At 36.9% G+C, this 23656-nt stretch overlaps 1 protein-coding gene across 1 annotated transcript in view; it reads left to right on the top strand.

Moving 5' to 3' along the window:
• The window catches only part of LOC311083454 (transmembrane protein 132C), a 257203-nt gene that overhangs the window by 117833 nt on the left and 115714 nt on the right, over window positions 1–23656 (top strand). The window contains exon 3 of the mRNA XM_084114985.1: window positions 13900–14040. Within this exon, the coding sequence (XP_083971111.1) occupies window positions 13900–14040 (141 nt within the window). The remainder of the gene's footprint in view (window positions 1–13899; window positions 14041–23656) is intronic.

The raw sequence follows: 23656 nt of genomic DNA, 5'->3' as shown, positions 1-23656 counted from the left end.
GTAAAGAATCACACGCACAGCCAAACACACAGTGAAAGGGCCTTTGGGTCTATCTGAATAGGGATCACCTGGTGGTTTGGAGATGAGAAATGGGAGTGTGGGTGTGAAGTTAATTTGATGGAAATTTATTTTCATTCACTGAAGGAAATATGTTTCATATGTACTTTTCCTATTTCATGCTCACAGCATTTCATACTTTTTTTTTTTTTCCACATGACTGGTAAAAAGGTTAATATGGTTCATTTTCCTTTTTCAGCAAACATTAATTTAGCATTGCGGTAGTTCATAAATGAAACAGACGTACAAGAAAAATGCTCTGTTGGGGGGAAACATTAGATTTCTGAAGCAGATAAAAAAAAATCACATTTACACAGTATGCACTTTATTTTCAGTAATGATCCATTAAGTTGACTGTAAAGACAGGCTTTTACATTTTTAAGCAATACTACTGTTTTCAACACTGATAATAAGAATAAATGTTTCTTGTGTACCAAATCAGTATATTAGAATGATTTCTGAAGGACCATGTGACACTAAAGACTGGAGTAATGATGCTGAAAATTCAGCTTTGCCATCATGTATTTAAATAGAAAACAGTTATTTTAAATCACAATAGTATTTCACAGTAAAACTGTATTTTAGAGTCAATAAATGCAGCCTTGATGAGCATAAGAGACTCTAATTCTTACTGACCTCAAACTTTGAATGGGTACACATAAGGTGTGAACTAGCAATAGACTACATTATCTCAGTTCCAAAAAACAGTTTACTAACTGCCCCCATAATAAATATTTGGCCTTTAGGGAAGTTACATTCATTTTTATAAACATTTAAGTGACAGATTCCTCTTGGTGATAATTATGGAACCTAGCCTGGGTTTTCCCATGCTGCCTTGCGCGCAGCGCGATTTTATTCACGCTGCTAGGCAGCCTGGATTCCATGGACCAGATTTTCGCCTCAGCGAGGGGACCAATCACAGAACGGGGAGGGAGCAGCAAGACGATGACGATGTCTATGCGACACACTGAAGCAGTTTGTTTATATCTATGGATCCAACATGGCAGCAGTGTCCATATACAGTGAGGAAAATAAGTATTTGAACACCCTGCTATTTTGCAAGTTCTCCCACTTAGAAATCATGGAGGGGTCTGAAATTGTCATCGTAGGTGCATGTCCACTGTGAGAGACATAATCTAAAAAAAAAAATCCAGAAATCACAATGTATGATTTTTTAACTATTTATTTGTATGATACAGCTGCAAATAAGTATTTGAACACCTGAGAAAATCAATGTTAATATTTGGTACAGTAGCCTTTGTTTGCAATTACAGAGGTCAAACATTTCCTGTAGTTTTTCACCAGGTTTGCACACACTGCAGGAGGGATTTTGGCCCACTCCTCCACACAGATCTTCTCTAGATCAGTCAGGTTTCTGGGCTGTCGCTGAGAAACACGGAGTTTGAGCTCCCTCCAAAGATTCTCTATTGGGTTTAGGTCTGGAGACTGGCTAGGCCACGCCAGAGCCTTGATATGCTTCTTACAGAGCCACTCCTTGGTTATCCTGGCTGTGTGCTTCGGGTCATTGTCATGTTGGAAGACCCAGCCTCGACCCATCTTCAATGCTCTAACTGAGGGAAGGAGGTTGTTCCCCAAAATCTCGCAATACATGGCCCCGGTCATCCTCTCCTTAATACAGTGCAGTCGCCCTGTCCCATGTGCAGAAAAACACCCCCAAAGCATGATGCTACCACCCCCATGCTTCACAGTAGGGATGGTGTTCTTGGGATGGTACTCATCATTCTTCTTCCTCCAAACATGTTTAGTGGAATTATGACCAAAAAGTTCTATTTTGGTCTCATCTGACCACATGACTTTCTCCCATGACTCCTCTGGATCATCCAAATGGTCATTGGCAAACTTAAGACGGGCCTTGACATGTGCTGGTTTAAGCAGGGGAACCTTCCGTGCCATGCATGATTTCAAACCATGACGTCTTAGTGTATTACCAACAGTAACCTTGGAAACGGTGGTCCCAGCTCTTTTCAGGTCATTGACCAGCTCCTCCCGTGTAGTTCTGGGCTGATTTCTCACCTTTCTTAGGATCATTGAGACCCCACGAAGTGAGATCTTGCATGGAGCCCCAGTCCGAGGGAGATTGACAGTCATGTTTAGCTTCTTCCATTTTCTAATGATGTCTCCAACAGTGGACCTTTTTTCACCAAGCTGCTTGGCAATTTCCCCGTAGCCCTTTCCAGCCTTGTGGAGGTGTACAATTTTGTCTCTAGTGTCTTTGGACAGCTCTTTGGTCTTGGCCATGTTAGTAGTTGGATTCTTACTGATTGTATGGGGTGGACAGGTGTATTTATGCAGCTAACGACCTCAAACAGGTGCATCTAATTTAGGATAATAAAATGGAGTGGAGGTAGACATTTTAAAGGCAGACTAACAGGTCTTTGAGGGTCAGAATTCTAGCTGATAGACAGTTGTTCAAATACTTATTTGCAGCTGTATCATACAAATAAATAGTTAAAAAATCATATATTGTGATTTCTGGATTTTTTTTTTTAGATTATGTCTCTCACATTGGACATGCACCTACGATGACAATTTCAGACCCCTCCATGATTTCCAAGTGGGAGAACTTGCAAAATAGCAGGGTGTTCAAATACTTATTTTCCTCACTGTATACCTTCTACCCTCATGTTTGTCTTGCACAAACGGCAATAGTCGCTGAACGCCATCGTGTACACATAAATCTCTGACCCATCGTCTTCTTCCTCGTCGAATTTCTGTCGCTCTACATACGTCATCTGGTATAATTGAAACGATTGGCTATGAGCTACGTACAGGCGCATTTGATAGACATTCGTAGCGCCCAATAAACGGCTCTGGGCATTCGTAAACCACGCCTCAAATACGAGAAAATGAACGTGGTTCCCAGACCACGTCTCAATGAGACGAGGTCTGACGTTAGCCAGGCTATATGGAACCTTGTTTCCACCACTGAATAAAAAAATTAATAATATAATTAATTGCAACTTTTTATCTCACAATTCTGACTTTTTTCTCTCGCAATTGCATAATATAAACATTGCATTTGCGAGTTTGAATTGTGTGATATAAAGTCTTAATTGCAAGTTATAAAGTCAGAATTAGACTTTATAACACGCAATTGCGAGTCAGAATTGTGAGTTTACATCTCGCAATTCTGCCTTTATTTCTCACAATTGGAGGTTTATATCCCACAATTCTGACTTAGTACTGCGTTTCCCCTCTCTCTTAAAATTAACAAATGGCTTCTGGCTTCAAAGCGTCTGGCTTATATATGTGGGTTGATCAGTGTTAAAAGTAAAAAAACAAACATCTAAATTAGATCGTTTGAATGATGCACTCATCTGTTTACCTCTTAACTCGTTGTACAAGTCAGGATGGGCAAGTGACAGATGCTTGGCAAGGTTAGTTTTATAGCAACGTTTGCAGACCTGGTGTGGTAAGAATTTCACCTAACAAGTGCCGAAATGAGCAAAATCATGATATTGTACGTTTTGTTACCGGCATACCGCGCAACCCTAATCTGAGGGGCGATATCACTAATGGATGTGTCCTGTTTTGGAAGATTGGCTCTGATTGGTTGGATTATCCTTTTATTCAGGAGAGAGTTGTAAATGAGCATGACACTGTGGGTTTGCCAGAGCATAAGAGACGGCCATGCATAATTTAGTGGTGTAATGAATTAAGGATGTCTGTGTGTGCTTGTCAAAACAATCGTGCTCTTAAGATGTTAGAGATCGGACATAGAGATCTCAAAATATACCCCATTGAGAGGGACAGAGATGGGCTAGCGACGACAGACTCTGAGTGTAAAGAGAGAGAAAGAAAGATTGTGTAAGCTGAAGTTTATAAAAACATGAAAGGATAATATATATATACAAACTCCCATAAAAACCTAGCATACATTTTATTAATCACAGTTTTTGCTATCTGATAATTAGACTAAGCCATATCGTCATACTGATGTTATTTCAATATATCGTGCAGCTCTACTCAGCACAGCACACAAATAACACTCCCAATTGATTTCAATAGTTTGATGTAAGCATTTTGTGCTCTAATAAGCATCAAAATACATAGCAAACAAATACTTGGTAAAATAATACATTTTATATACAGTACGTATATCTTTCACATCATCTTTGTCTCTCTCCCTGAAGGACGAGTGATAAAGACCTGGCATCTCAGGCTGGCCCCTGTGGCATTTGGAACTGTCACATCCAGCCAATAAGAATCCTTTGGAATAGGAGGTTGCCACAGGGACCATGAGGGTTGCCAAGGCGCATCTCAGAGCGCCTGTCCTGCTCCTGTCACTCAAACACTGGTCCAGACAGGGGCTTGAGTCTCAGGGACACTTTTACGCTGGGCTGCTCCTGTCATGCTCTCATAGAGCCCGTCTCCATGCTGGCACTGGGCGGCAGACGGCCCCTGATATGTAGCTCGGCGCTTAAAACCGTATGTATCAGAGTGAGGGTGCCAATCTCAGATCAACACAATCTGTGCCAAAACCAAGTGACCAACATGCTGCCCACTGCCTACACATCCTAACCATCAATTGACTGATTTGGAGTGCTCTGTAGTCTGTAATAGGGCTGGGTATCAATAAAGATTCACATTCCAATTCAGAAGCTTTTGATTTGATTTCGAATAATCTGGCTTTATTTCTGTTACAATGCCCATTTTGATTAAATATAAAAGAAATTCTCTCTCTGGCAATACTATAAATTATACATTAACTGTTAACCCTCTGGGGACCACAAACGCGCCCGCGCGTTTTGCTCGTTTTTTTTTTTTTAGCAATGAAAATAAACACTAAATGCTCTGTTAATTTTGATCTTTCATTTTCGTGTAATACATCAATCGATCCTGTTCAGTTTCTATTTTTTTTCTGTATACTCACAATAAAAATAAAGTGTTTTGCTTTTTGACAAATAAAGAAAAATTAACATGATGCGATTTCTGCCTTCTCTCTGTCAGTAAACTCCCATTTGAAACGCGTTCGAAAATTATCTATAACTCCGTGAAAATTCAGTCAAACAGGCAAACAGACCCACGGGCATAAAGCTTGAGATCGCATCTTTTAAATGAAGTCATTTATATAAAAAACAAATATTCTCAGCTTCTGTAATCTGTATAAAAAGAGAGCGACTCCTGTCGAGCTCATTAGGAGCTAATTCACAGTAATGTGACCACTCCTCGGAGAGCGCGTGCTATTCAAACGCAAATTCTGAGAACTATTTCAGAGCTGTGAAACGCCCACATCAGCTGTAAACAAAGGGCGTCGCGACTCCTCGCGAGTGAGACATTATAGCCTACCTTATGGAGAAAAGATTCCTCAGAACAGTGCTGATGAGGAGCAATATCTCCTGAAATGAGGAGCAGATTCCGCTGAGGAGTGAGGTAGGCTGTTTTCTTTTCTCACGTGTGGAATAACGTTATGGAATAACGTTAGTGTAGGCCTATGTAAACCGCAAAAAGATGAATCGCATTTCTATAATATGACTCGCCTTTCTGTGAGATGAATGAAGGGGACATATTTGTAAAGACTGTTTAGCCTAAATATGAATCGCGCGTCTGTGTGTGAAAGAAACTGCTTTGCTATAGCCTACTGAGATGAGTAAAAATCGACTGGAATATGTTGAAATAAAATGTATTTGTATAAGCAACGTATTAAACTGCAAAAAAAATACTATTTTTGTCAAAAATAAATTCATAGACTAAGATGTTAGATGTTCCAATGTTGGCTATATTCAAACTAATGAATACATATGATAAAATGTAGGCCTATAATCTTCTTTTTCTTTTTTTTTTTCAAAGAAAGAGTACACTTGAAATATTGTTGAAATTGTAATTATTGTTGTAATTGTAACATTTTTAATAAAATAGCAAAACATATTTACAAGAGAGATGTAAGCGAAATCTTAAATGGTCAATATAAGTCTCCTTCTAAATACATCTTTTGTCCTTGCATTGTGGCTCAGTCAGTTTCACACCTGAGTGAATGGCTAATTATGCAGAGTGGGTGGGACAATCTAATCTAAGGTGTAAACTACTCCTCCCCCTCGCATATTGGCTTTCCAAGCAAAACCTGTTTTACACCATTTAAATCAATGTATTTTTTTTTGTGAACGATAAAGCAAGATCATTTACATAATTTTGAAGCTAGAACTCAAAGGGACAACATCCATTAGTCAAAAGTCTTGTGGACACATATTTAATATGTGTTTTGTGGTCTTAATTCAGCAACTTTCATTTTAATTTTTTCCAATAACCACACATAAACATTATTCTCTTAAAAATACAAACATCTACATACACGTTGCTCGCATATTATAGTAGCCCTGTTTGTGCTATATAGAGTGAATTTACACCTTTGCCATTAACATGTTTATAAATAACTGAAAAAAGCACAAATGTCAAGGCATGTCAGAACATCTCAAGGACCCCAAAAACAGCTTGGTCCCCAGAGGGTTAACTCATCTTTTTGAACTTTTCATTAAATGACCTAGCTCATAAGAGTAATTTGTTTAAGGAATTTGGCTACACTGGTCTTTCTGTCTATCTTTGAATTACTAAAAAGAACCAACTCATAAGAGTCATTTATTTGTGAATCGGACTCTGCTCACTCATATTGGAAAAAACTGACATTTCAATACATGTTGCGATAGGAAAGAAAAACAGATTTTTTTTTTTACCAGTGGACTGGAATAGCTCTATTTGGAAAGAATGAATCATTCTAGAAAGATTGGGGTTATTTTGTAGTGCATCTGCACAAAAAAATAAAAATAAATAAATAATAATAAAAAAAACTTTAAAATGACTTTTTACTTTGAAGACTTATTTTGAGGGCCAACATTTTAGGGCTGAACAATTTAGGAAAAAGTTTTACACTTGGGTATTCTCTTTATAAGAGCCAAATTAAATCTTTTTCACCATAAAGTGATTTTTTTATTTTATTTTTTATTTTGTACTTTTTTTTTTATTATAAATCTCTCTTCGCTTGAATTTTCATAGGCAACATTCACAGCTTATTGTTTTTGACCCATTCAGTAGGACTTAAAAATTATAATTAAGATTTTTTATAAAATTTTATTATAAAATAAAAATAATTTTTTTAAAAATATATATTTATTATTATTATTATTATTTTTTTTTTACAATTATAATACTTATATGTCTTAATTTCTTCATTTTAAAACGTTAAGGGGCAGATTTACTAAACAGGACAAATTAGCGTGAGAGCGCAATTCCAAAACAGCGCAGATGGGAGTGGAAAGTTCTGCACGTAATCTACTAATGACGTGCAAATTCAAGAACACAGACACAGTCAAATCATTTCAACGCAATCTACCAGTTAGTGTCTAGTTTAAGATGTGTGTTTTTTTTGGGTGGTAAATAATGGCACAAACACCAGTACATTGACGAGTGCAAACCTTAGTAAATCACCTTGCTTGATTCATTTAAATACTCTCCTCCTATAAATTTGGTGCCTGAAAGGGAAAATATACAATTGCATATGCAATAAGGTCAACCGCAAAATATCCGTGTCCATGCCTTTTCAGTGCTAATTTTTCACTGCGTGTCTTTAGTAAATCCTGACAGTAGTTTTTTAACGTCAAAAGAGGGTTTGCACTGACGCAAGCTGTTAGTAAATCTGGCCCTAAACCATCAGAATTTTATTTTGGCGGATGACCAGGAAACAAATAAAATGTGCTGCAGGTTTCAGAGCGGCACTGAGTTTATTTAAAACTGCAACATGAGCTGCACTTTTGTAACTAGACACAGTGCTGCACTTCACTCACAAACTCCCAGCACATAAATTTAATTATTGATAAACAGTCTAAGCCAAATTGTCATACTGATTTTATTTCAATATATATAATCATGCAGCTCTACTCAGCACAGCACACAAATAACACTCCACATTGGAGACTCCTAATTGATTTCAGTAGTTTGATGTTAGCATTTTGCTAAGCTAATGGTTCTCTAATAAGCATCAAAATGCATACCAAACAAATTTTAGGTAAAACAATAAAACATTCCAGTGTTGAATGAAATCAAAGTCAGATTTATCTAGCTTTGTAGTAGATGTTTTCACCAAGCTTATTGTAACTGTGGGATTGGCTTTTCTGTGAAGGATACAATGCTCCCTTAGATTTTTGCCTTCGTAGGCATCAATAATAAGTAGGTTGCCTTTTTTGGAAAAGTCTGGCGAGCACTTGTGATCCCCAAAATTGCCACCTCTCTAAGCAGCTGACTAGGGCCTGGAACAGAGCAACAGAAAGTGCAAATGCAGCCACGTCAACAGCTAAATGCCAAACTTATCAACACCAACAGATATTATGCAGCCACCAGTTCATGGATGCAAACTCAGATGCTTAGTATGTGTGATTTTGATTTCTGTGTTTGTGTTACATCCGCTGTCTAAATGCAGAATGATGCCAAGCTAATACACACTATTCTCTATCTCACGCACACATACAATGACATGGCTGTTTGTTTTGGTGCAAAGGTTGTGTCGCCCTTTACGCCACGAACTGCAAACTCATCTCCAACCGACACGTTGCCAGACAAACCCTGCTAATCCACCTGTGTAATCCACCATGTGTGTTTGTACGTGTGCAAGCGTTTAGTCTCGGGATAGGGGATTGATTTAGAAGGGTAAACTCCCTGATCTGAGTCCCCAGTTAATTAAATGCCAATTGGATTGGCCTGCAGACCTGAATGTTTCCTGTCCGGTGTCCACTCTTACACACATACACACACAAATACATGACCTTTCCCGTTGTTATGCTCACTACCAGAGTGCTTTTCCATTGTGGTCTTGAGAACCGAAATATCAGTTGGCAGCATCACCATATTTATGCGCATGTGTGTTTTCTGGTAAATGATGCAGTGACGGTCGATATCCGTTCTTTAATAATGCATCTTTACTACACCCGTGATTATAATGATAATAGGACTCTGGCTGAACATTCCATGTGACTTTTATATTAGAGACCATGTGATCACTGGCCTGAGATATACAGTATTACATTAACATTTATTAATTTGGAAGACCCCCCCCCCCCCCCCCCCCCCCCCCCCCCCCCGGAGCATCCTGATGCCCCGTTCAAGGACATGATGGTGGATGATTCACCCATTTTTAGAGGTTGAACCTACAACCTTTCAGTTAACAACACTGATTTTAACATTTAGAATCTGATTTTATTCATTACATAACCCCCCCCCCCCCCCATATACATATATATGTATATATATATATATATATATGTATATGTTAATGCATGTTCATACTGTACATGCTCAAAAAAAATAAAAAATTTTTTAGTTGTTACACAATAGCTAGGAAATTACATAAGAGATGAGTAGCAGCTGTGTTGTGACTCTATGAAAGCAGGCTCTTTTATCCAGATGTTACTGTTCTCAAAAGTCCCTAAAACTGCAAAACTGGAGGTTTAAAAACAGAAACAATATGCTTCTTTTGAGTAGTTTTTTGTTTATGGAATGTTTGTAATTGACTCTGATTTCAGGTTTTCAGAATTTGTAAAGTTGGTTCCAAATCAATTTTCTTAAAGGTAGGGTAGAAATTTTGGCTATTTCGGAGAGGCTAGCAATTAGGGCTGTCACTTTTGTGAAAAAATCCTGTTCGATTTTTGAGACATAATTGTTCATTGAATCGATTGTAAAATCGATTTCTAAAGACGTTTCCATTTTAAATGCCAAATATAGGCAAATCCACGGACAACTAACAGGCATTAGGACGAGCGTAAAGAGGGCGCTTGAGACGCGCACAAGTCAGCAAATATTCCTGATGATTTATTGGCGTGAAGTTTCGTGCACAATGACAAACAGGAGTGCAACATTCTCGAAAAACAATAAGCCATAATATAAATGAAAAACATTACTGCAGGCTTCAACATGGCTGTTTACCATTAGAAATGTCAAACAAATTTTGCCTACATAGGCGATTGTAGACCCGTAGCCCGAATCTGTATCTGTATGCCTGAGACTGTCTGAATACCGGCAGAATTCACAGTTTTGTAGTAAAAAGAGACACATTATGCAGACGTATAATCTGCTGTTATGTGTGTGTGTCAGAGCCTGCAGTCGCTGTGTGACGCGCGTTCGCTGCGGGCGTATCGTGACGAGCTGGACGCACTCCGAGAGAAGGCCGTTAAAATCGATTCCCTATTTCCGTTTTCGAAACTTGCGTTGGTTGGTCTGATCGATTGTGCAATCGATTTTCGAATGTAAAGTGACAGCCCTACTAGCAATAGCAATAGATCCCGTTCCACCCTCCCTTCAGAGTGTCTCCAAAGCCACACCTCCTCCAAAACACATGACATGCACAGCAAAGTCTGCAAAACATCATGAGAGATGGTGTTAAATTACCTCATGTCTCAAAGCTCATAATGTTATAATAATAATGAACATAAACAACTTATAGAGCTCTAACTTGTACCGCCTGACTGCTGCAGATTCATTTTGGCGTTGATAGTGTTGCCATTGAAACGCATAAATCAGAGTCTGAGGTTGTGAAAAGCTCCATGTAGAACTCCACGGGTTGTCATCTTGTAGTTACGGTTATGCTATGCTGTGAACACAACAGAAGCTCTATGTTTTGGTTCAGGAGGAACTGTAAGGCGTCGGCTGCTGTTTGTTTGCGCCGTTCAGTGATTGTGTGTCTACAACTCTGCATAGCCTTACGGAACGCGCTGATGACGTGTGTTGCGTGAGCAGGGTGCGCAAAGGAATGGAAATACATAAGTTGACAGGTTGGTAGGAAATCCTATCACTGCATTCGAACCAAATGCAATGATTGGATGACATTTTTTTGGTCCTGACTTCCACAGAAGATATATGTAGATTTAAAAAAAAAAATATTTAGACAACTTCTATTTCTATTATTGATTCTATTACAGGATCTGAAGAGAGTTTTCAACCAGTCTAACAAAACCATACCTACCTTGCCTAGCCTACCTTTAATTTTAAAGAAAAATGGGAGGCAACATATGTTTTTACAGGGCAAAATTTACAGTATTATGGTTGATATTATGAATCAGTCACATAAATCAAATTTGATTATCTGTTGAGTGAATGATTAATTGACTTACAATGTTCCACATTTAGGTGGTGCCACCTGCTGTTGTAATGACGTAACCTACAGAGAAAGTCACCAAATAAATCAGCAAATTAGTTTTGTTGGTGAAGAACTCATGTAGCTCAATGGCTAATCACATATATTGTAGTGAAGAATTAGTTGTTTTATGTACCACCTTTCTCAGGCTCAAGGTTACTTTACAATAAGAATCTGTTATTGAAACACTGACCCATCGTAACTGACAAACAACTTTTTCCCAATCATATTTTCTGAGGAATTGGCTATGGTTTCTGAATGAACTTTTCCTGGGGCTGGATTCACAAAACATTCTTAAGAATAAAAATATTCTTAACTTCTAATTTTATAACTTCAGAATGCATTTAAGAATATTTGTATATTTTGTATTTCTAAAGAATATTTCTTCTTTTTTTGTAAGATTGTTCTATATACAAAACTAAAGAATAATTAGATTACCAGAATGTTCTTAAAATTTTTGAGAATTCTTTTTTCTCTCTAAGAATTGCACTTTGGAACATTCTTATGAATTTCTTAGTTTATTTTAAGAAATGTCTTAACTTAAGAAGTTTTTTTGTGAAACAGGCCCTTGGACTTAATATTTTAGTGTGATTTATGTGTATTGTGGGTGTGCCAGAAAAAAGTGACGAACAGTCCTCTGTCTTATGTGTCTGAGGAATAATAACAAAAGTAGCACTACTTATTTTTTGGTCTGGATGGATCCTGTTAGTCATGACATTTACAGCCTCTTTTAGACTGTTTTGTAGCTGTGCAAGTTTTTTCTTTCAAGGGGGTGTTTTTTTATTAAAGAAGAAAGACAATTTATTGTTCTATTCCTTCTTTAATTCATGGCTACAGTGGTCTAATTATGCAGAGAACAGAGCAGAGTCGTATGTTTTTAAAAAAAAATTAATCTCTGTCTCATTTAAGGTTGTGTTCTTTTACCACAGTAACCTATTTACATCATTTGCTTTCTGCTCACAAATATGAGGTGGCTAGGCAACATAAATCTGCTTCAGGAAATGAGAACGTGTCGGTGTAAAAAAGACAGGAAAACTTTTAATATTCTTGTTTTTCAGGAATAATATTATGTAACTTACATTTTAAACATTATTTTGATTACTTTTGCTCCACCAATTACAATAGTGCCAAACTAAGTCATTTATTACTTTTTTTTTTCCTTGCAACTTCAAGTTTATTTGCAACTCTGTATAGGTTTTATATAGTCTGTGAGACCAAACTCAGAAAAGAGAATGGATCTTTTTAGCAGTCATATAAATTAGTTTAAAAAGAGTTCTGTTTAATTTTTTCTCTGTGGTTTGCATTTCGATTTGAACATGCATACAGTCCTCAGTTAAAACACTAGCTGCGTTTACATGGACCCTAACGATCCGATTATAATCGGACTACTACAGTCGGAATAAAAAAGTCACATGTTACCTTGTCAATTGGAATAAATTGGCCAAATCCGATTTCTTTTGGATTGTAAGGGGTGGGTTAAACCTTTTCTTATCCTATCAAGAGGACATGTAAACACTTGATCGGATTAAAAACCCAAACTGGAAAGGACTGCGCATGTGCAATGACGTAGAAATTACGTAGTGACAAATGACGCGAGGAACGAGTTGTTGTTGTTGAATGAAGTGTCATAAATGACTGTCGCATCATTCTAAAAATGTCCTTCCACTCATCATCTGTGAAGTGGAGCAGGACAATGTCCCACCAGTCCTTGTTTCAGACACTCATCCACAGACGGTGCGGGAATGGCTGTTTTTACTGCTTGATAAATAGGCTATAAGCAGCACGTCACTATGGTTCATGTGCTTGTCGTCTCCTATTTAGGACCCAAAATAGTTAAGTCTGCTCTTTAAAACAAAGAAAAGAAGGAATTTAGTAGAATAGTGTGCAAAAAAACCAAGGGAAACTCAGTGCGTGCATGTCAATAAAATCATTTGGAATTTGAAGCGTGACATATAAATGCGCACATCAAGCCGATCACTATATTTAGTGTTCATGTAAACACTATGTTCGGATTCATAAATCGTAATGAATTGATTGAAACAAAAGGTGTCCATGTAAACGTAGCTACTGACAACAGACTAAAAATAGTAATGCCAAACCTAGAGAATAAAGTGTGAGAGCCACAGAGGAAAGTTTAAGTTATGGGAATCTCACCTCTGCTATTTCCAAGGCCATTGAAAGGCAGATGCAGTGTGTGTGTGTGTGTGTGTGTGTGTGTGTGTTAATAAAGTCTACAGAATCTTGCTAAGGTGAGGAATAGTTGAGTCAGCAGACAGGAACAGAGGACAGAGGTTTATCAATAAAAAATGTACACATACTCGTACACATATTATTATATACTTTCCAAAGTACATAAGTGCACACCTAAACAGAGGTGTTTAATATGTATTAGCTTACTAATGTGTTGTTGAGACAACGCTAAGAAAAAAGTATGATCTACACCCCCATGGGGTTGCTTTTCTAAATTTGGATGTGGAATTAACACAAAATATTAATGTAACTCATTTGCTAGGGATTTTATACCTGGTGGTAGTTGATTATTTATTAAACGAGTAATAAAAAAGCAGTATGTTATCATTAAGGGGCTCAATTTTCTAAATTAAAAACAAAAATGTGTGTTTGAGCATAATTTGTATAAAGTTATGTTAAGAGAATAAGTATATGGGAGTGTTGTTTAGGCTCAAATCCTGTGTTCTTGATTTCCTTAGAGTCCAGTATGGGGAAGGCATTAATTTCATGGTGGTGAAGCCCAGTAATCTGGCAGCGTGGGAAATCAAGCAAGAAGTAGTGCCTGGCTCCTCCTCCCTGTCCATGTTCTGCCAGCGGAAGGCCAGCTCCTCCAGTGAGAAGTAAGTACTGTTATGATGTCATTCCCTGCTTACTTTTTTCAAATCAAGTTCATGTGGATAAATAGCTAATTATTTTATTACTGTATGATTTTATGTTTACTATTTCAGGCATTTTGGATAAATCTCACAAAACACCTGATTACATTTTACCCAAAAGTTAAAAATATAGAAACAAGGAGTTATATTTTGTTTAAAAAAATAGTCTGTTTTTAGTCTGTGGCGTAATTTTCATAATTAAGCACATTTCACCTCAGTTCTCATTACCATATTGTGAAGATTTCATTCTTATTACTGTAAGGTGAACATTTTTTTCAGTCAAACATCATTAAATGTAAAGTGATAGCATGCTTAAAGTAAAATTTGATAAACGGAAATTTAAGTACAAAATACTGAAATACAGTCATGAGAATCATTGTCGTGGGAAAAAATGCTTAATTTTCATGAAAACATCAATGTAAAATCAATAGTATTTTATGCTCTGTCGCAGAATATATGGTGCATCACTTGAAATTTCACACCATTTCGTGGTCTTATTGTTTTTTCGTTCTGTTTACTTTTTTTCCCCCCACGTTTGTACAATGAGGTTGGAGTGTTGGGGACTGTTGTAGAAGAAATTATTAGCTCCAAGGCTTCGTAATCTGGGCTCCTATTTCAGTTTCTGCCACTCACTGGCTCTTTTTCTTCCTTTGAGGAGAGAAAACTCTTCACTGTAACAAATTCCACCTGAGTGCTTTTTAATCACCGCACACACTCTTTGATTGATTAGGCCTCGCGAGTCGTCCTCCGTGGATTTTCTGGCGCATTCGCCGCGTCTCCAACATCTCCTCTGCTTTCTCGACCATTCAGCGATTCCTTGGCAGCCTCCTCAGCCCCGCTGTCCTCCTCCTGTGCAAATTAGCTCCTCGCATTCCCCCTCGTCTTCCCGTAGCAGTCACCCTCATGACGGCGCCGCCGTTAGCACCGCTCTAGGTTAGCTCCCCAGGCAGCGTGAGGAGATGGGTTAGGAGAGAGGAACGCCGGAATGGGAATTCTAATAGACGTTTCCGCGATTTATGGGAGTCCGTCCTGATATCCAAAGCATGTAGAAATCTCCCAACGGCATGCGGAGTGAGAAATTTACGACCCGAGCGTCACCCTAAAGCTGTCATCGTCGCCGGTAATTGCTCGGCTCTCGTACTCATGTGGTTTTTATACGGTGGGGAAAATTGGTTCCTGCACTTAAATGCTTCTCTGATTCAGTTGTTGCTGTGAGTCACACGCTGACAGGAGAGATGGAGGGAGAGAAGATGAATAATAAGAGAAAAAAAGAGTTGGTTTTATTAGTGTATTCTGATCACACGTTCTGCCGTGGCAAAAACCAGTGAGAGAAGAAGAGAAAGTTGTTTTTGCCATTAAATAAACAGAGGGGTGACGTGCCTTCCTTTTTTTATCTCACTGTTCTGTGGCACGTTCCATGAAAACGTTACACTTTGTGCTCCGTTACTTTTCTTCCCCATGTGTTGTTGTTGTGAGAACTAGATAATACATGCAGTTTTTTTATGTTATATAAAAATTAGCTAGTTTTAAACATGTCAAATGTCTGTATCCCCTTCAAGAAGGGGCTTTGAATCTGACGCATCTCAGAGGTATTGACTGTATCCTACAATTAAAATCATATAATGTCATAATTTTCACAAAATCTGTTGAATTGATATTTAGGTCACTGTAGTAAAATACTATTTTTGCTGCTTACTATTTTCGTGGAAACCTTGATACACTACAATTCAAAATCAAAGTAAGAAAGATAAAAAAAAATAAGATTGCAAGACATTTATAATATTACAAAAGATTTCTGATTTAAATAATTGCTTTTGAAATGACTGTTCTTCAAAGAATCCTGAAAAGAGATTACAGTTTTCACAATAATATTAAACAGCAAAAACTGTTTTCTACATTGATAATAATAGGAACCATTATTAATACTGTAATTAAGCACCAATAATAATTTATTATAATTGCGCACCAAATTAGCATATTGGAAAGATTTCTGAAGGATCATATGACACGGAAGACAGCTGAAAATGCAGCTTTGCCATCACAGGAATACATTTCTACACTTTGTGGAAATGGTCCACATCTGTCCCTCTTCTTTTCAGAGTGGTGTTTTAAACACAATGGTGATATGGCATCACAAGTCTACAATAGTGAGATAGTTAAGCTATTAGATCCTCTGTGTCACCCATCACAACACACTCTCCCCAGCTTGTATTGTTGACTGCGTCTCTTCAGATTGCTGTAATACCTTTGGATGTTTGCGGCAGACGTTATCAGTCTAACTGTTAGAACCTGGAGAAATCTAAACAGAGAAACAGAGAGAGAGAGGGAGTTGAGGGATGACAGTCTACAGAAAGGAGGAGAGAAGACTAACGCTCACTGTATTGATTTACTGCCACACAGAAGCAGGCAGAATGTATTTCCCCCGGTTGCATAGCCACAACTAATGAAAATATGGGGAAATAAAATTAGAGAAGTCTATGGGTCATTGAGAGCAGAGATAGAGGGTATGTAGAGCACAGAAGTCACACACATGCTGGGTTTTGGCCTAAATATGATAATGTGATTAAATGTGATAATGAAACACAAATACTATCTCACTCACTTAAAGGAGTAGTTCACTCACGCTCATGTCGTTCCAAAGTGATTTTCTGTCTTCCACTGAACACTGCTAAAGAAGTTTAGCAGAATCTCTGAGGCACTCTTTTCAAAGAATGTGAATGGCGGACACTATTGAGCTCCATGTAAAACAACAACAAAAAAAAGCACCATAGTAATATTGTACAGTTCAGAAGACTTTGAATAAGGCTGTCAAAAGATTAAACAATATTCGATAACCTCATATTCGATAATACAGTTGTTTGTGATTTACTGGATAAGGATTATGAATAAGGATTTTAAAAACATATTTGTACTCCACTCCATAAAATATTTTGGAGCTTGGCATAACTAGAAATACGTATACACATTATAAGTATGGCCATGGATTTTTACAATTTTAATCATTTACATGATTTTTCTAGGCGTAGAAATCACACTTTTACAATCAGACATGTATCCAGGTTTATTCAGGGGTGAATTAAAATATGAAATATCTTGATTAATAGATATTTTAATGCTTGTTTTGTCTTATTTTACATAATTTAAAGTAATCTTGAGGCCCCTTTGGAAGTTTGCTGAGGCCACTTTACGCAACTTTTTTGTGCTCTTTATACTTTAATGGTGTTATTATTATATTATTCTTTTAATATTATGTTATTATTATCTATATTCTTTCTTTCTTTCTTTCTTTCTTTCTTTCTTTCTTTCTTTCTTTCTTTCTTTCTTTCTTTCTTTCTTTCTTTCTTTCTTTCTTTCTTTCTTTCTGTCTTGCTTAATAATACAAGTAACTGTGGTAAACTGTAGGGCAGTGAGGTGGTCAGTCTAGGCTACATACCACATGACTAATGCATCATGTTTACAAAAACTCAGTGTGTTTATGCGCTGAAGGCAACAGTCTGATAGGGAGGGAGAGGAACGGGGTTAATAGGACAGAGGCAACAGGACACGTGAGCGGCTAGTGATTCCTGTCTCCATCTATGTGTGTATGTGTGAGAGAGAGAGAGAGAGAGAGAGAGAGAGAGAGAGAGAGAGAGAGAGAGAGAGATAATGGGTTATATCCCAGAGTGCTCCACTGAAGCATACTGCTGTAGAATGGGTAACCCCTCACCCCGCAAAGTTTACAGCTACATCTCAGTGCACACTAACCGAATGCTTTAGACACGAGGCTAAATCCACTCGTATTGCAAGAGGAAATATTTACACTCTTTTGCTTGGTTTGAACGCTTGCAGAACAACATGATGTGTGTAATTTCTGCGGAAAAAACATCAGACAAAAATTGCACACTTCACCATTAACTTTTCAGTCCTGTAACAAGTATAAACAGGGCTTGGTAATATAACAAAAAAAAAGTATATCTTATATTATTAAAGTATAATATTATGCTTTTTTAATTCTATTTACCTTTTAATAATATATTTTATTTAAATGTATCTACATATATTTTTAGTAAAACAATTTAACATAGAAAAAATGCCATGTGCCAACTGTATGTAGTGAAACATACCAGTTGTTGAATCAGAGTTTGCTGAACACCATGATGTGTGTAATTTCTGCGGAAAACAACAGACAACAACAGACACAACAGACACAAATCACCTTTGACTTTTCAGCCTTGTAACAGGTATAAATAGGGCTTGGCCATATAACAAAAACTTTATATCTTATCTATACTCTTTTTTATTTTATTTTACTTTATTTATTTTTTACTAAAATCATTTGTTTAAATGTATCTTCACATATTTCTAAAACATTTAAAAATGGTCAATGAAACCAATCGCCCTAGAAGTATAAAACATATATTTTTCTTTCTATGCTGAGATGCACTAACATTTAAGCATTAAATCATTAGCACAATATCACAAATGAATATGAGACAGTTAATTGTACATGGATGATCTGAAAAATATTTGTCCCCAGAGCACTTCTGAGAGGTGAATGTGCATGTGTGTTTGTATATGTCCACTGGCTTTAGAATCGTAAAAGGGCTTAGTATCTGGAACCTCACTGTGGAATAAAGTATGAAGTTATTACTCGCTGTACTTAAAAACAATTTTTTTTTTTTTCATTCAGATCGTTTGACTACAACTTCATTCTAAATCAAGGGCAAATCTGCTGTGGGTTTATAAAGTCCATTCATAGTGTTGGATACTCCGGCCATAAATTGCTCTTTGAAACACTTTACAGCTCTCCAGGGTTAAATCACCAATTGTCCTGGTAGATTTGTGTTTGTGTGCACGTGTAGAGAGATGAAACATTAGTAAAGGCCCTGGGAGAACTATCACTGACTTACAACTTACCCTGTGTGTGTGTGTGTGTGTGTGTGTGTGTGTGTGTGTGTGTGTGTGAGCTGTGTACCATTTAATATTTTACTACAAAAATAGCTCCACTGAGAACAGTGCACAGTAAGGCTTACTGACACAAAGAAAGAATACATAATCTTACACATAACTGTATATGCATTTAAAGGCCCAGAGCTCATTCAGACACTCACATACTGTATAATAGTGTGTTTAAAGAATAAGGCTGCATCTAGGTTTTTCATATTATATATTGTTTAATTTACACTACAGTATATACTATGAAGTATGCAAAATTAGTTGTCATAGATGCGTCGTGCATTAGGCGGTTGTTTGTATCTGTGCAGTACTAGAGTGAGCTGAAATGACAAGAGTGCACATACATTTGGTAAATAAATATAAACAACATTTATTTACACATCACACAACTATCTACAACATACTTCACTGTGTGATACAATTGTGTTTTTTGCATTTAATTTTCCTAGGACTTTTGAAAAATATTTCAAGGGTCTCCTGATATGGGAAGTCCCCAACTGGGGGTCCATTGATGGGGGTCCACCCTCACGCAGGCCTCAAGATGTTCCCCCTTCAGCCTGTTTTTTGGACTCCATTTTAATGGTTGAATAAAAAATGTAGTAATCAAAGCATGTTTAATTAATTGAAATCATGAAACCTATAGAATTATTAAACTTATACAACATTTATATTCATAAAAATATATATTTCTATGACATAGATTCCCACACAAATTCGTTGTTGTGTTTTTTCTGGTAATCAAATGAAGATATAAAACATTAATTTAATCTCTTTTAAATAAGAAATTAAACAAACTTTTTGTCAAACAACGTGCTGCACAATGAGCTTTACTGTTCAAATTAAAACATGGAAGAAACATTTTGATTATTCCTTAAATAATAAAGTTTTGCACATAGATGTGAATTTGAAAACTTGTACAATAAATATTCGTACTTGTACGTGAACATTTACACTCACAGCTCCAATGTGAAAACCTGTAAAATAAAAATCTGAAGTTGAATGTTGAAATTTGCACTCGCAGACAATAGTCACAAACCTGTATTCTGAATTTGAAGCTGCAGACAAGTAGTCACAAATGTATAAAATGCCATTCACAGAAATACAATGACAGACACAAACTTGTAATATATATTTGCATTTAATCTTACATTCACATTCGCAGTACAACCTCAAATAGGCACTTGCAACTTCTCAAATCTGTCACTGCAATTTAAAATTTCGCACCTTGACTTTTGCTACTCTTTTCGCGATATATTAGGTGCAAAACTAACTTGTGCACTTGAAACTCAGTGGCGGCGAGAGAGAAAGGGGACGGGAGCGGGGGTGTTCAAAGGAGCCGTTTTATTGGTTGGCGCCTAGCCAATGAAATGGGACTTCTATTGTACGCGCTGATGTCACGAAACCCGCGTCCTCGGGGACACTCTGAAACACTAACATGGCTTAATGCATTAGACTGATATTAAAAGAAATGAAAAAATTATCAAACTCAGTAAACACCATACTAATAATGCATACTACAAAAAAGCAGATGAGCATGAAAAGATCTGCTTTTATTTAGTATGCATTATTAGTATGGTGTTTACTGAGTTTGATAATATGGTACAATGGTAGGGGAAACACTGAATCCTGAAAAAAGTATCAAGGTTTCCTATATTAACAAAACTTTTCAAAATGTATAATTATAAGAAATGCTACTTGAGAACCAAATCAGCATTTTAGAATGACTTCTGAAGGATCATGTGAAGACTTCGGATTTGCCATCACAATTCATTTTAAATTACATGTTCAAATATAGGGGACCTAGTATGCAAAATGCAGTATTGGTGAGCATAAGAGACTAATTTCAAAAACATAAATTATAACACATATATATATATATATATATATATATATATATATATATATATATATATATATATATATATATATATATAGTGAGGAAAATAAGTATTTGAACACCCTGCTATTTTGCAAGTTCTCCCACTTAGAAATCATGGAGGGGTCTGAAATTGTCATCGTAGGTGCATGTCCACTGTGAGAGACATAATCTAAAAAAAAAAATCCAGAAATCACAATGTATGATTTTTTAACAATTTATTTGTATGATACAGCTGCAAATAAGTATTTGAACACCTGAGAAAATCAATGTTAATATTTGGTACAGTAGCCTTTGTTTGCAATTACAGAGGTCAAACGTTTCCTGTAGTTTTTCACCAGGTTTGCACACACTGCAGGAGGGATTTTGGCCCACTCCTCCACACAGGTCTTCTCTAGATCAGTCAGGTTTCTGGGCTGTCGCTGAGAAACACGGAGTTTGAGCTCCCTTCAAAGATTCTCTATTGGGTTTAGGTCTGGAGACTGGCTAGGCCACACCAGAACCTTGATATGCTTCTTACAGAGCCACTCCTTGGTTATCCTGGCTGTGTGCTTCGGGTCATTGTCATGTTGGAAGACCCAGCCTCGACCCATCTTCAATGCTCTAACTGAGGGAAGGAGGTTGTTCCCCAAAATCTTGCAATACATGGCTCCGGTCATCCTCTCCTTAATACAGTGCAGTCGCCCTGTCCCATGTGCAGAAAAACACCCCCAAAGCATGATGCTACCACCCCCATGCTTCACAGTAGGGATGGTGTTCTTGGGATGGTACTCATCATTCTTCTTCCTCCAAACACGTTTAGTGGAATTATGACCAAAAAGTTATATTTTGGTCTCATCTGACCACATGACTTTCTCCCATGACTCCTCTGGATCATCCAAATGGTCACTGGCAAACTTAAGACGGGCCTTGACATGTGTTGGTTTAAGCAGGGGAACCTTCCGTGCCATGCATGATTTCAAACCATGACGTCTTACTGTATTACCAACAGTAACCTTGGAAACGGTGGTCCCAGCTCTTTTCAGGTCATTGACCAGCTCCTCCCGTGTAGTTCTGGGCTGATTTCTCACCTTTCTTAGGATCATTGAGACCCCACGAGGTGAGATCTTGCATGGAGCCCCAGTCCGAGGGAGATTGACAGTCATGTTTAGCTTCTTCCATTTTCTAATGATGTCTCCAACAGTGGACCTTTTTTCACCAAGCTGCTTGGCAATTTCCCCGTAGCCCTTTCCAGCCTTGTGGAGGTGTACAATTTTGTCTCTAGTGTCTTTGGACAGCTCTTTGGTCTTGGCCATGTTAGTAGTTGGATTCTTACTGATTGTATGGGGTGGACATGTGTCTTTATGCAGCTAACGACCTCAAACAGGTGCATCTAATTTAGGATAATAAATGGAGTGGAGGTGGACATTTTAAAGGCAGACTAACAGGTCTTTGAGGGTCAGAATTCTAGCTGATAGACAGGTGTTCAAATACTTATTTGCAGCTGTATCATACAAATAAATAGTTAAAAAATCATATATTGTGATTTCTGGATTTTTTTATTTTATTATGTCTCTCATAAGTGGGAGAACTTGCAAAATAGCAGGGTGTTCAAATACTTATTTTCCTCACTGTATATATATATATATACAGTGCAATGCATAAGTGAATACACCCATGCTAAAGTTGACTAAAAAGAGGAATAAAAAATCATATTTTGGAAATTGAACTTAATGCCTTAATTTAAAAAATTAGGAAAAATCCAACCTTTAAGGACACCAATTTTCTTTGTGAATGAATAATGTATCGTAAATAAATAAATGTTCTTCCTTAAAATACATGGTGCATAAGTGAGTACACCCCTATGTTAAATTCCCATAGAGGCAGGCAGATTTTTATTTTTAAGTATTTTTTTACATTTTTTTTTAGGATACTATGCATCCTGATAAAGTTCCCTTGGCCTTTGGAATTAAAATAGCCCCACATCATCACATAGCCTTCACCATACCTAGAGATTGGCATGATTTTATTTCAGTTAGCCTAAAAGCTAGTTTGATTTGCATTGAGAGATGATCTTATGGAAAGTACCCCATGCCAATCTCTAGGTATGGTGAATGCTATGTGATGATGTGGGGCTATTTTAATTCCAAAGGCCAAGGGAACTTTATCAGGATGCATAGTATCCTAATTTTTTTTTTTTTTAAATACTTAAAAATAAAAATCTGCCTGCCTCTATGGGAATTTAACATAGGGGTGTACTCACTTATGCACCCTGTATTTTAAGGAAGAACATTTATTTATTTACGATACATTATTCATTCACAAAGAAAATTGGTGTCCTTAAAGGTTGGATTTTTCCTAATTTTTTTAATTAAGGCATTAAGTTCAATTTCCAAAATATGATTTTTTATTCCTCTTTTTAGTCAACTTTAGCATGGGTGTATTCACTTATGCATTGCACTGTATATATATATATATATATATATATATATATATATATATATATATATATATATATATATATATATATATATATATATATATATATATATATATATATATATATAAATAAACTTCTCAACTCCAACCTTTATTGTTTAGCTAAATGTTAATGCCTACATGCAAATGCAAACATTGCACAATAAAGGAGTCTGTTATCAAGACATATGCACCAATGGTGTAGTGATTTAGTACACACTTAAAAGCATATAATTTCTCACCATCAGAGAAGTAAAATGCATAGTATACTGTAGATATGCAGCCTGTTTACTTAATAGTGCACGGAATTTG

The sequence above is a fragment of the Abramis brama genome (assembly GCF_963993115.1).
Source record: "Abramis brama genome assembly, chromosome: 5".
Lineage (NCBI taxonomy): Eukaryota > Metazoa > Chordata > Actinopteri > Cypriniformes > Leuciscidae > Abramis > Abramis brama.
This window is presented reverse-complemented; position numbering and strand designations above follow the sequence as displayed.